This window comes from Setaria viridis, chromosome 5, assembly GCF_005286985.2.
Source record: "Setaria viridis chromosome 5, Setaria_viridis_v4.0, whole genome shotgun sequence".
In the NCBI taxonomy this organism is placed as follows: domain Eukaryota; kingdom Viridiplantae; phylum Streptophyta; class Magnoliopsida; order Poales; family Poaceae; genus Setaria; species Setaria viridis.
Genome location: NC_048267.2, coordinates 20,901,810 through 20,915,890, shown reverse-complemented (window position 1 = coordinate 20,915,890; position 14,081 = coordinate 20,901,810). Strand labels below are relative to the sequence as shown.

Here is a 14,081-nt window from a genome sequence, read left to right as displayed (position 1 = left end):
GAGTTGCAACAGGCGAGGGTGTGGGAGGCGCGGCAGATGTGTTTCGCCAAAAAGGTGTCAACCCTAAGGCGCTCCCACCCCTCTATTTATAGAGGTTCCTAACGGGCCTCTAGGTCCGAGACCCATTAGTACTTCTAAACCTAATCCAACTCGGATCACATCCGAATTGGGCTTCCAGCCCCTTAAGTGTGTGACCCTATAGGTTCGGATACGTATAGACATGGCCCGAGTACTCCTACTCGGCCCAATAGTCGGTAGCGGCCTCTAGCAAGACGTGCCAACTCCTATACGCACACGAAGATTATATCAGACGAACCATCACAACATTATATACATGCTATTCCCTTTGCCTCACGATATCTGGTCTAGCTTCGATCCTATGATTCGGAATCCCTTTGTAGGTTAACTCTTAACCGTACGTAGCATGGCCATGCATTTTCAGATCCGATCACTCTAGGGGTCCAGAGATATCACTCTCGATCAGAGAGGGGCAAATCCCATCTTGATTGACCATGTCTCATAGCATGCTTCTTGACAAACCCGAAAGCTACCTTTATAACTACTTTGTTACGGCGTAGCGTTTGATAGCTCCTAAGTAAGTCGATCCACATCTTGAGTACATACGACGATCTCAGGTCTTAGGACAAATTGTATATGTTGTGTAAAGAGAGAACTACTTCTCGTGTTGGGTCAGTCCTAGCACATGTCTCCACATGTGCCCACATTATTAGTTCAACATCTCCATGTCCATGACTCGTGAAACATAGTCATCAACTAATACATGTGCTAGTCTAATATTCATGTGTGTCCTCACATGAACTCCGACTAGGGACGACTTTAGAATAACCATACAAGTAAAGAGTTTCACATACAATTCACATAATTGCAAATTAATTTAAGTAGCCTATAATGGATATTCAAGGAACACAATATAAATCATGGATACAAATGGAATATCATCATCTCTATGATTGCCTCTAGGGCATACCTCCAACACAAATTAGGATATGATTTTTCTATAGCTCTATGTCATATACCATTCCTTTGTTGTGCTTGCAAGAAGGCTTCAGTGGTATGAATTGAAGACAAATTAACATTAATCAGACTAAACTTTTCTTTTCTTATTATAGATTAGAAATCTTCTATTACTCATCACTAGAATTTTCAAAGAAGTATACTCCTGCTTGATGGCATGCTACTTTTCTTAGGTTTTTTTAGTGTACTACAATCTGAAAATTCTCTGTTCCATTCAATACACGTGCTTGCCAAATTCATATGCTCATCAGTTATCTAATGATAAATTAAGAACCTGAATGTTTTGTCAGCCTAAATATATTCTATTTTTAGAAAAGTTCAGTTTACCTACTTGGGGGCATGCTACTTCTTTAGATTTTGTATTGTGCACATAAAATTGTATCTGGGGCAACATGCCTACGACTACAAGCTATGAAGTTTTGGCCAACTACAGAATTGGAAGGCACATCCAAGGTTGACAAGGTCAGAGAAGATTATTGGGATCATTGGTTGTTAGACAGTTTTCAGATTTGTTACCAAATTTGGAAGACACATCAAGCAGGTGATGCAGATAGATTACAAGATAATAAAAAAAATATTAGAGAGCATTCGTTATCAAATGGTTTCTAAATGTAGAAGCCGCATCAAAGAAGCAAACAGTATTGTGATGTTTGCGGTTCTCCCCTGTGAAACACAAAACAAGTAGCACCACAGTATGCAAAAGATGATATGTGTATTGACATTGTTAAAATGAATACAATAAACCAATAATTACCACTACTCCTTACCTAAATTTATTATCAATAGATGTAATCATCTTAATACTGGACCGACGATCCATTTGCATCACAAGGCATACGTCCTGAGCTAAGCTGGTCAGCTCCACGGTGGGCGCGGCTTTAATGTTTCTAGTAAACAATCTAAAGGACTCTCATATACAAATATGTGTTACCTCTCTTATTGAGACACTTCAGGAAACCTAATGCAGTCTCTCTGAAGATGTTTAAGACTACCACAAAATGGCATCCTTCCTTTTCTCCATTAGGCTTAGTGCGTTGATCACTAGTTTCACCAGACTCCTTGAACCACTTGCTTTTATCAGGTGGAGGCTGTTGTCCCTTCTTCTTGAATTGCTGTTTCTTAGGCTTAAATAAGTCATACTCATGCTTCCTTAGCTCATCTTGAGCTTGATTGACATAGTCAATCCTTTGTGCCTTGAGCCTTTCCTCCTCTTGCACACACATTGCCATCAGTTTATCAATGCTCCACTTATCTTTCATGGCATTGTAATTAATTGTGAACTGAGAGAATTCCTTTGAGAGTGAAGTCATGATGAAATAAACAGGGAACCCATCTGAGATATCCATCTTCATTTCCTTCAGCTTTGCTGCCGTGTTACACATTCTCATGATATGCTCCCTCATACCAACAGTGCCATCATACTTATTGTTTACAAGCCTCTGAATCAGAGTATTTGCATAAGTCTTAGATGATCCCTTGAACTGATCATCAACTTTGCCAAGGTATTCCTTAGCCGAGTACATGATGGCATTATCCTCCTTATCACGGTCAGGGACAGCAACCCTTATTCCTTCACTTATAGAGCCCTTAATTACCAAGAGACACTTTCGGTTGGAATCATCCCACCATTCTTTTTCAGCACCATACTGCCTCTTGGCATCAGCACCAGCATTATCTGCTAGTTCCTTAGGAGGATCAAATCTCATAGCATGATCAAGATTCAGCACTGCAAGCAGAACCTCCAATTTTTCCCTGAAGTTGCTTCCACTCAACAGAGGAATGCGGAATACCATTAATGGCCCCAGTAATGTTCGAGCCAGTGGAACCTTTATAATCAAACACACGATATGTCAATAATTTAAAAAAATAAAAAATAAAAATATGGCACGATATAAATCTACGTTGGTATGATTAACAACATGCTCACAATTCTAGTGTATGTATCACCGTTGGGCAGAAAACATAGAATAGAGCAAAGTTCGTGACTAAATATTAATTAATCAACTTTGGTCGGAGAAATAAATATAAGCCACACTAATAAACATCATGATTTAAAATTCTCTAATAAAATATCCCATTGGTTCAAATTTAATTAGAGAACTAACTTATGTCATAATTGCAACAGAAACTTTATGTCATAATTGCAATGGAAATTTTATATCATAATTGCAGCAGAAACAGTCCCTAAATACACTTAGAAATAAAGGACCCCGAAATGTATGCTTGAATTGGCCCACACGCAAAAGGCAGGCCCATCACTGTGGCTGACTAAGGAGACCACCTCTGCCGGCCCAACTTATTCCAAGCCGAGTTCACCCCGCCGGCCCTTCATGCCTTACGGTGTGTTTGCTTAGCATGTGGCTTTTAGTAAAGTGTTTGCTTAGTCTGTGCCTTTTAGAAAAGCTATTATGAGCTGTGGGTTGTAGAAAAGTAGCTGTGAGAAAGCAGCTGTGGGAAAAGTAAAAGACCATTTGGTTAAAGCAGTTGTGAAACTGTAGGCTATATAAGAAATACATGTAATGTCTCTAAAAGCCTGAGGGTCTGTTTATATGCAAATCGCTCGTAACAAAATAATGTGTCCTAATTCGCACGTAAATGACTATTTTAGAAAGGAAAAAAATAAATTTCCTATATTTTTCATCCATAAAAATGATGGGTCCACGTAAATAGTCCATCAAAATGTGAGTTTTCCGGTGAAACTCCGGCGAGCAAATCCGGCGAGCAAATCCGGCGAAACCATCAGTGCTCAGATGAAAGTGAGCGCACCAATGCGTTCATCTCGTCGTCCTCGTTTCTGTTGTGCTATTCATGCGTGAGTTCGGGCTTCATCTCCGACAATCCCTTTTTTCCCTTTCTCTCTCTTCCTTGTGCGGCCATGGCCATGGTCAAGCTGTTGCTCGCCCTCGCTCTGGCCCATCGCCGCCACCTACCACCTCTTAGCCCCTGGTACAGCGGGCAGCGGGCCATCGGGGGCGGGCGGTGGCTGGCGCACGGCGAGCGTCCGGGGGCAGGGTGCGGCGGGCATCCGAGGGTGGTGGGCCGGTGGCTGGGGGTGGTGGGCCGCCGGGGTGTCTGGGTGCGGCGGCCGGGGGTGGCGGGCCGACGACCAGGGTAGGCAGGCGGCGGGCCAACGGTGGACCAGTGACCGGGGGTGGTGGATCGGTGACCAGGGGTGGCGGGCCGCCAGGGGCGGCACGCGAAGGAGGCAGATGGTTGTGCTGGGGAGGAGTGGACGGAGGACTGCGCGTCAGGAGAAATAGATTGGGGAGAAAAACGAACCGTTACCTTCATAATCAGTGGTAGGTGGGTAATTTTTTACCCTAAAAGCACTTGAAAGTAGGGAAGAAGCTGCTTTTAGTTTTGTATCAGACCAAAAGCAGTTTTTGGACAAAAGTACATAGAGCTTTTAAGCTCTTTGGTTTTGCTTTTAGCTTTGCCCAACCAAAGGCAACCCTAACATTCTCAGCCGCCCACGCCGATCTGACGGTCGAGATCACTCGATCCCTTGTTGAACAAAACCGGTGGCAACGGTTTCCCAAAACCCTAGGGAGCGTTTGGATACGAGGTGGTAAACTTTAACAGTGTCACGTTGGATTTCAGATGCTAATTAGGAGAACTAAACATGAGCTAATTATAAAACTAATTGCAGAACCCTGTGCTAATTCGCGAGACGAATCTATTAAGCCTAATTAATCCATCATTAGCAAATGGTTACTGTAGCACCACATTATCAAATCATGGACTAATTAGGCTTAATAGATTCATCTCGCGAATTACACTCCATCTGTGCAATTAATTTTGTAATTAGCCTATATTTAATACTCCTAATTAGCATCCAAATATCTGATGTGACAGGTGTTAAACTTTATCACCTTCTTACCAAACGAGCCCTCATTTTCCCTCTTCCCCCTCCCTTCTTTTATCGCGCGCTGCACCAGAGAGAGAAGAGCGGCAGCGACGAAACTCAGCGCCGGAGCGCGTGCGGAGGGGCGAGGGGTGGTGGCGCCGCTACAGGCCTCTTCGCTGGAGCCCGCACGCGGCCGAAGCCACGCGCGGCTCCGTCGAAGAGCTCCGCCGTGGATGCCCCGAGTTGTCGCTCGGTCGCGTCACGGGAGAAGGTCTCCAGGGTGGCGGCGGCCAGTGAGCATTTCTTCCTGGCGACAATGACCCCTACGGCCACGAGGGTGCACGCGAGGCCATCGTCATCGGTGTAGCGCGGCGAGTGGTGGATGCGCGCACAGCACCTGGTGCCGCGCTCGAGTCCTCCTCAATAAGAAGATGGCTCACGTCGGCGCCCGTGCTACGACGAGCCCCAGCCAGCAGCCCTTAGGTAGGTTCCTGACCAAATGCCATTTCTTACTTTGGGATTTGCTTTTGATTTTGGGGAGAATTTCGGGATTTCTTGATCTAGGGTTAGGGTTTTGAAAGGATTTGGGGATTTCTTCGGTTTTGACTATTGTTATTCGATTCCCCTCCTTCATCTCTTAACCGAAATCCTAGCCTCTTCACGGTACTAATTGCATAAACTAGGTACTGATTGCAAGGGATTGAGAGTAACAAGGGTGATGATAACTTATTAGGCAATTCGACCTAGATCTATATTAATTACAAACATTTAACACTAACAGAGGTATGAATAGATTGAACCGAGAACAATTTGGGCCTAATAATGACTAATCAACAGAAATTAGTCCTTAATTAAAACCGATTTGGCCCTAATTTAACCATCAACAATTAACCCAAAGGGGTTTAAGGATCCTAATTAGAACTAGACTGGCTCTTGGTACCAAATGTTAGAAAATTGACACGGTCATTAGATCTAGTTCTAGATTAGGACACCCAAAAAAGGAGATTAGGGGACTTAAGCTCTCGGTTTCTACCTTTACTGGAGGAAGCCATTGTGCTGAAGAGATGAAGTCCACAGGCCTGCTTGAAGCATGCGCGAGGCAGAAGGTCGAAGTGGACTTAGAGTTGACGTAGAGGTGGCTGACGTCGTCTGTGCGATGGTGTCAACTCGAAGTGAAGAGGCGGCAGTCTTCTTATCGCTTCAGCGCTCTTTGCAGATCGGATTAGTAGAGAGGCTGAACGTACAGTGAGCCCCCCGCCCCCCCCCATTGTTGTGCTGCGCGACGGGATGATCAGGACGCGAGTAACGGAATGGGGTGTCGCCCCTTCTCGAACTTGGTCTACTGACCGTTTAGCCGAGATCAACCCAACAACAAATCACCAACGTGCCACACATAGACAAGATAGAGATACTTCAAACTGAAGAAGATCAAACATACTACTCCAAACTGAAGTGGCATATGTACATTGCGCTCTTGCAAAGTCATGGTGAAAGAATCATTACATGGAGCACCATGTCCTTTCGTTAATTCGTTTGTTGTAATACATGTTGAGCCAACACTCTTGTATTCCCAGTCCGAGGGAGACACTAACTAGGACGCCGATATGTGGCACCTATGGTTGGTTTGGATCCTCCTATATCGGCACCTATGATTGGTTTGGTCCCTCCTACCAAGGGTAGTTGCAGTTGTCGCCAACCCAGTTGGTCGTGGTCGGCCTAGGTTACAGTGCAACCTATAGGGTGAAGCTGGGGTTCGAAAGTTTTCTCAGGCAGATTAACTGTGATCGGTTTAGGTTACGGTGCGGCCCTATAGGGTGAAGCTGGAGTTTGGAGGTTTTCCCCGTCAAATTGGCTGAGATTTCTTCTGAGTTCAATGTTGTGGGGGTAATCTTTCCGGCTGGCAGATTTATTTAAATCTTGGATGACCGTAATTTCCAATTATTGCCTCCGGTCCGAAGCAGTTGACGTTTCAAATAGCAAGAAAAAGCGAATGAAATTAGCTGCCCAAAACCCCATCAAATTTGGATCAGGAGATAGTACCATTTATTCTCTTCTTCTGAATGCAAAACGTGCATAGGATATTTGTTGAAAGAAAAAATATTTCAATCCAAAGAAATCAAATATTCGAAACTGATTAGATGAAAACAAGTTGCAGCAAAACTCTCTTGGGGGCCAAACAATCGTCTAAGAATACTATAATCCTCGATGCAAGAACATGTCAAAATGAATCCTCCGAAATGCAGTGCAGGACACGTACCACGGGCGTCGGTTTGCCATATGTGAGCCGGTATACTTGTAAAAAGACCCTCGTCCCACCCGAGAGACCAGCATAAACCGAGATCCTGTATCGAACTATAAAATGAGGGCTACGGCCAAATAAAGTAATAAAATAATATATAGTATAATAATATAATATATTACATAGAAATATGATACATGAACAACCGTACCTGTTTAATCTTGTTGCATAATCTTTATCCGAAGAGCATCATTCTTTTGGTGTTCCTTGAAATGAAATTTTCAATAATAAACTCATATTCAATCTTCTCCAATATGTCACTCTCAAGTGCTATCATGGCCAAATCATTTAGTCTTTCTTGTGTCATTGTAGAACGCAAGTAAGACTTCAATAGCTTCAATTTAGAAAAGCTACGTTCTGCTGATGCAACAGTTCTAGGAATGGTTAAGAGAACTCTATATGCAATAATAGCATTGGGAAAATAATCATGTCGCTTCAGAAACTTTAGAATCTCAATAGGACCCATATTTTCTTCTGGAATGAAATCTTGAAGAAACATTAACTCCACAAACAGTTCATTAGCATCAATATCAGATTTACCATCTCTTGTAAGGGCGCCCTCAAGACTTGATACTGTTCAAATCTCGTTGTAAGTGAGGAAATAGCTTGATTAACGATATTTAGAAAATAGTTGATTCTAAATGATTCCTCTGCAGACTGTGTGGAAGCATTTGCATCATCTGGATTCTCATCAAAATGTCTCTTTCTTTTAATCTCTCGTTTCTTTTGAAACTCTATACCAATATCTATCTCAAGTGCAATTCCTTTTGCTGTCTCCAATACCTCTAAGAAACCAGTTTCCCTGTACCCTTTGAAGAACGCAATCAGCCCCTTCACTTCGTCAATAGCAACATCAATAAGCATATCCTTTGATTGCAACTATTTACTTACTAAATTAATGGCATATAATACTTCATACCAAATTACTATTGCCACTATAAATTCGTACTCTCCAAGTTCATTATTTGCTAGACCTTTAGCCTCACTGCTTATTTTTACATCATTTTCAATATCAGATACCTGAGATTAAAAGAAGCAATATATCATTAGATTTAGAAATGGTCAAATGAATTATGACATTATTAGTATAATATGAAAATATTGAATACCTGAAGTAGAGCCTCCCGGATATCTGCACATTGAAATCTAATAGTTTTAACACTTTCAACACGACTCTCCCAACGTGTAGTTGACACTGACTTGAGAGTCCATCCTATTATATTATGTTTGAGAATCTGCCATTTCTTAGTGGAATTAGCAAATGTTGTGTAGATGTGTTGGATGATCCCAAAAAAATCTTTAGCTCTACCACAATTCTTGGCCATGTCACAAAGTATAAGATTAAGGCTATGACAACCACAAGCAGAATAGAAAGCTCTAGGATTTACATCCAAAAATTTTGTCTTTACTCCCTTGTTGCATCATTTCATATTTGCCCCATTATCATAGCCTTATCCTCTCACATCATCTATATTAAGATCAAGTTGCTTTAGCTCATTCCGTAGCACATTAAAGAGTCCTTCTCCAGTCGTATTGTTTACATCTAAAAATCCTAGAAAGGATTCTTCGAAACATGATCGGAAGATGTATCCACGTATCTTATAATTAAAGATGTATCCGATAGTTTGCTGTTACTACCACGAAATGCTAGATTATGCTTGGCAAGAAATTTTAGAATGGAAACAATTATGAACAGAACTTTTTTCCAATGGTCCTTTTCTTTCTCAAGTTGTCGCTGAGCAGTTTTATCAATAGTTTGATCCTTTTGCAGTCTACTACGCAGCTCATACCAAGCGATCATATTTAAAACATGATCAGCACTTGTCTCATGCTCTTTAAGTCTAGTGCCAAGATGTGCCCAATCACTATACCCCTCATTTGCCAGATAACCTTTCCGGTTCCCTTTTGTGAATAATTTACAACTGAAGCAAAATACTCTATCGAGCTCTTTAAGCAAAATACTCTATCGAGCTCTTTAGAATAAACAAGCCAATCCCTATCGCAATGCTCTCCATTTGATAATACTCTAGTATAGAATTGTGCACAAAACCTTCTAGAATATCTATCCCTAGGACCTTTTTGAATTGATAAGTCTCTTTTAGCTCCCTTTTCTGCTAAAATGTCAGTTTGTTTAGCATCAAGCGAATCCCAATACCTAGGATCAAATATATCTGACTGAAAAGAATCATCAACATCCTCAACGGGATTAGTATCCAAATTATCACCATTATTATCTATTTGCTCATTTGTGTTGTCATTAAGAACTTCCTATATCTCAAAATTATTTTCAGTCTCTATTTGCCCATGCCCATCTATAGGATCACTATCAGCATTATCATCAATTGGATGACTCTGATCAATTGTCTGATTATTGGAGGACACTCGCGATTATTTTCTAATAAATCTATCCATAGCTCCTTTTTGAGATTGAGTTAATTCTTTCATCCTTTGTTTTTTCTTACGCTTTTGATAACCTGATTCAAATTTTCTAGATTGATTTGCAGAAGACATGGCTTTGATCTAGACCAATTCATGCACATGTATACAAAACATAAGAAAATTTTGATTCACTAATCCATGTGAAGGAAGAAGTAGAATCGATCAAGTAAAGAAAATAATTAATATTAGTATTATAGTATATTACCTTGTGACTTGTGAACTTGTCCTAGTCTCGTAGCAGGGCCCCTGTCTCGTAGCACTGGTAGCACTCCCGTCCGCAGGGACCAGATTACCAGAACCAGAACTCCAGAAGGCCTCACGCGGTGACTAGCAGAACAGGATTAGGCGATTAGCACTTAGCAGTACTGCAGTAGTAGCGGCCGGAAGGGCGGGCAGCGCAACTTAACCTAGTCCCTAGACGAGATTGGAATTGGAATTTGGAAGCCGCGGAGTCGGGAGACGAGCGGACAACGCGCGATGGGAAAAAGGAGCCAGGCGCCCAGGCCTTTGGGCTTCGCCCTTTCTTCTGTGAATCGATGACTAGGAAAAATAAATTTTGGCCCAGAAATTTGGTGGGCATGATGGGCTGTAGGCCTGAAAAATGGAAGCCCCAAAAAATGGAGACCCTGTGCAGTAGCACGGGCTGCACACCCTCAGGAACGGGCCTGTGAGAGACAGCTGCGCCGTCATCTCGCGAAGAGATGGCCGCAGCTCGTGCTCCCAAGGCAAACAGACGGCTTCAGCACCGTTGTACGACGCTGTTGTTTAAGACGAAGCTGAAGCTCGATCCCCTACAGCAAAATCGACGTGGGAAGGAGACATGGCGCGAAGCTGCTCGTCGCTGCTTCCCGCCCATCTCAGTTGCTTGCCGTTGCCACCCACGGAGCTGTCCGCCATCGCGCAGAAGCTGGCCGTCGCAGCCTGCCTAGCTCGCCGGCAGCACCCCGCGCACCCTCGCTCCCGCGCCACGCCGGACGTTGCGTCGCACCGCCACCTGTAGAAGCACCAAGCACTAAGCGCGGCCATGAGAGAGTTGGTGAGAGAGGGGCCGCGCCTTGAGGTCCTTGAGCTCGACCCCTCCATGATGCGTGAGGAACAAAGGACACGAGAGAGAGATGAGGAACGGAGAAGATGGGTGGCCTTGGGCTCATCCGGTCATGTGAAAGGATAAGATAGAAAGGAAAAGATCTGCTTTGCTAGCTGAACGGCGTGACAAGTGAGCAGCCCTTGAGGCTACACAGATCAAATTTACACTTGATCACCATGATACGAATGGATTAAATACTTCGCAGAAAATCTAAAAGACAGATCTTTATATAGATATGTGACTTGCATATGGCAGCTGTCTAAACTGTTGAATGTGCCCTCAGCGATCGATCACTAGATTCTCTCCATCCAAACCAAGGATTTTGTCGGAGCTTAACCACCATGAATTTTATACACCCGCGTCTCTTCCTGCGGAGCCCATGGATTAAATTGGTCCGGGCAAGTGGCCAACTAGCTTAAAAGTTTTCCCGTGGCCTAGCTTGGCCTGTTCGTTTCAGCTTATTAAGCCGGCTTATCGGCCACCAAACAGTGTTTTCTTCTCACAACAAATCAGGGTTTTACCTTTTCGGCCGGCTTATAAGCTGAAGCGAACAGGCTGGGTGTAACGACCGACCCCTAACCTTTCCCAGTTAGGTTCGATCTCAGCCCTTAACCTTAGTCAGCTGTTCTGTTTGACCGCACCTAAGTGCTCAGTCTTCCGTCAGTTCTGACCCCTGAGATCCGACCCCTACCGTTTCGATCCTCTTCCGACCCCGGCGAGTTCAACCCGCCATCGGATCCTGCTGATCTTCCTCACCCGTCCGATCTATCCCTGGTGGACCCGCGAGATCTTTTTTCCAGATCCCCCGCGCCAGCCGCACTCGAGTTGCATGGCCGCCTCAGAGTCTTCCTGCCGCGTGGCTCGTCTTCTCCGACGCCATCACCCAGTTTTGTCTCTGGCAAGGAACAGAGTTGGTTCCCGCGCCCCTTTTCCCCAATGGCAGCGGAAGCCCTCTGCACCCTTTCTGCAGAACCTCGTCTCCCGCGCCCATCATCACGATACCAGATCCCGGCCCCAGAGATCGATGTCGCCCGTCTTTTCCGTCCCTTCCAGCAACAGTTGCGCCGCCCGGTCGTCGCTACCCGACGATTCCCCCATCACCAACCCCGACCGCGGCCGCGACAGTTCCTTTCCCCGCTCTGTCAGAAGCCGCCCGACAATCTGTTGTTCCGCGCTCTCCCCCGCGCCGCGTCCGCTTGTCTTCCCACCTGTGCGCCCTTGTTTCTAGCGCCGTTTAACCGGTCGCTCCTATCACCTCTTCCGCACGACGACGCCCGCTCTCCGCCAAATCCCAACCACCGGTCTACCCGCGCCTACGCCGCCCTGACGGTATAGCGCAATGATCGCTGGCGTCACCCCCGGAGTTCTGCAGCACCGCCCTGTTTGCTCAATCGCCGCCACGGCAGAGCACTCCAGTGCTTCTCCCCGGCCTTCGCGCCGCTCCCCTTCTCTCTCTCCGCGACGTTTCCGTTTCCTCTGCTCCAGCAGCTATAAAAGGAATGCCCCCATCACCGGAGTTCCCTCCGCCTTGGTTGCCTTAAGCCTCCTATAGCTCCCTGCTCAAGCTCCTAGCGCCACCCATCCAGTTCTTGAGAAGTTCTTCTCCCAGTTCCTTCTCAGTTCCTCCAAGTCACCCAGCAGCTTGCTCCTTTGTGCTGCGTAGAGCTCTCTTGTGATCCACAAGAAGCGCCGCCGCCGGAGCATCGCCAGTCTTAGTCCTTGCTCAAAGCTTTAGTCCCTTCGCCCAAGTCTGCCTCTTCCCGACCCCAAGCTTTCCTTTCAGGAAGAAGGTGAGTTGCCGACCCTAAGTCCGCTTCGCCCGACCCCTCCTATCCGCCCGACCCCAGTTCCATCTCGTCCGACCCTGTCTGTTCCGCCGACCCTTGTCCGCCTCGCCCGAGGGCTTGGCTGTGATCTTTTCCTTCGACTCGAGGGTGTACGTGTAAGACTTGGGAACCCTGAAGCGCTTGCGTCTAAGGATCCCAGTTGTCACATCCTCTAGTACAAAGGATCAGACCACTAGTTTCCCTTCCTACCCTTACCTGTTGATTATCATCAGCTCTCTCGAACTACCATAACCTCCTACTCTTTGTCGCAAGTTTCTGGGCTCAGGCGAGCCAGTGTTGCTGTTGAATCAAACGTTAAGCTAACCCTTGCATTGCATTCGTGTAGAGCTGCACCTCGCCGACGGCTTCTACGAGTTGCACCCGGCGCCCTACGAAGAAGCTGTAGCCGAGTTCCTGCCCGCGGAAGCCGAAGCCACCCCCGAAGTCGAGCAGTTCCCGCCCCCTTTGCTTGCAGGCAAGCCCCGGTTGCATGAGAATCCTACGTGTTTTGCCAAACTTGCGCATGCCTTCCGTATAGCATGTTTGTACATTTACGTCTAGGAGTTGTGTGAAACCATAGATGCATGACTTAGGTAACCATGATCTGAGCACTAGCTGTTGGACCGAGTAGCTGCACTGCTTAAATAGGAGACGGTAAAAGTCGAGTGATCTCCTGTCACTCGCGAGTTGTAGGAGTTGCATGAGTTACTCTCCTGTCACAACTATAAGGACGATGGACGGGGCAGGGTTTGGTAACTCTTTGGTGGTCGGATGGACGCCCCGTCTGTCTATGAAAACTTGCTAAGGCCCGACAGTGGTGGTGTTCGTGATCAAGTGTTTGAAAGTACTAGCCTCATACTTAGTATGGGATGAGGAAGCCTAGTACCGGATTGAACCTAGACGTGAGCGGTCGCCCCATTGTTCTTGGAACGGAGTTTCCCCTGCTGGTTATCGCACGTGGTGGCAATGTGTGGTCACAGGACGGCAGAGGCCGGTTCTGTGGAACCTTGCACCAAAGGAAATGGGCCCGACACGGGTTAGGGGATTGATGGGGAAGGCCGACACAGGAAGCGACCTCCGGGTGCGCGGATGTCGTGGGGCTAGGTTCACCATGCATGGATAAAGAACTCGAATCGATTCGTCTGCCTCTCACAGTCTGAGATTTCTTGATCGCTATGTCACCCTGAGTAATTGAGGAATCTGATGATGGCAAATGTTTGTTGATATACTTACATGTCTTGTTCGGCTCTATGTTTGCTTAGAACAGGATGCACAACCTAGACTGGTAAATGAACCTAGAACCGGAGCTAAAAACTTGAAAAACTAGGTTACTAGTGCTTTTGGCAAACAAACCCCTCAGCCAAAAAGCTTGCATGTCTAGAAGGAGGAGTAGTCCTTGCTCCTATCGGCTAAGTCTTGCTGAGCTTAGTAGCTCAGCCTTGTTGTGGCTTCTGTTTCAGGTGAAGTTGCCGCGTCCGACCCCTCTCTGGTTGGTGCTTGGCCGCCCCAGCTCCCGCCAGGCTGGACGGTCGAGTGGGACCCTTCCTC

The 14,081-nt window shown here is 45.7% G+C and overlaps 1 protein-coding gene across 1 annotated transcript; it reads right to left on the bottom strand.

Annotated features, from left to right (window-relative positions):
- Positions 1 to 7,356: 7,356 nt before the first annotated feature.
- Positions 7,357 to 10,517, bottom strand: LOC117856307 (uncharacterized). Its single transcript, XM_034738701.1, has 6 exons — positions 10,416 to 10,517; positions 9,644 to 9,701; positions 8,291 to 8,313; positions 8,109 to 8,201; positions 7,922 to 8,048; positions 7,357 to 7,754 (listed from the first exon to the last, which is right to left on the bottom strand). The coding sequence occupies exons 1-6, from the start codon at positions 10,515 to 10,517 to the stop codon at positions 7,357 to 7,359; spliced, it is 801 nt and encodes a 266-aa protein (XP_034594592.1).
- Positions 10,518 to 14,081: the final 3,564 nt, after the last annotated feature.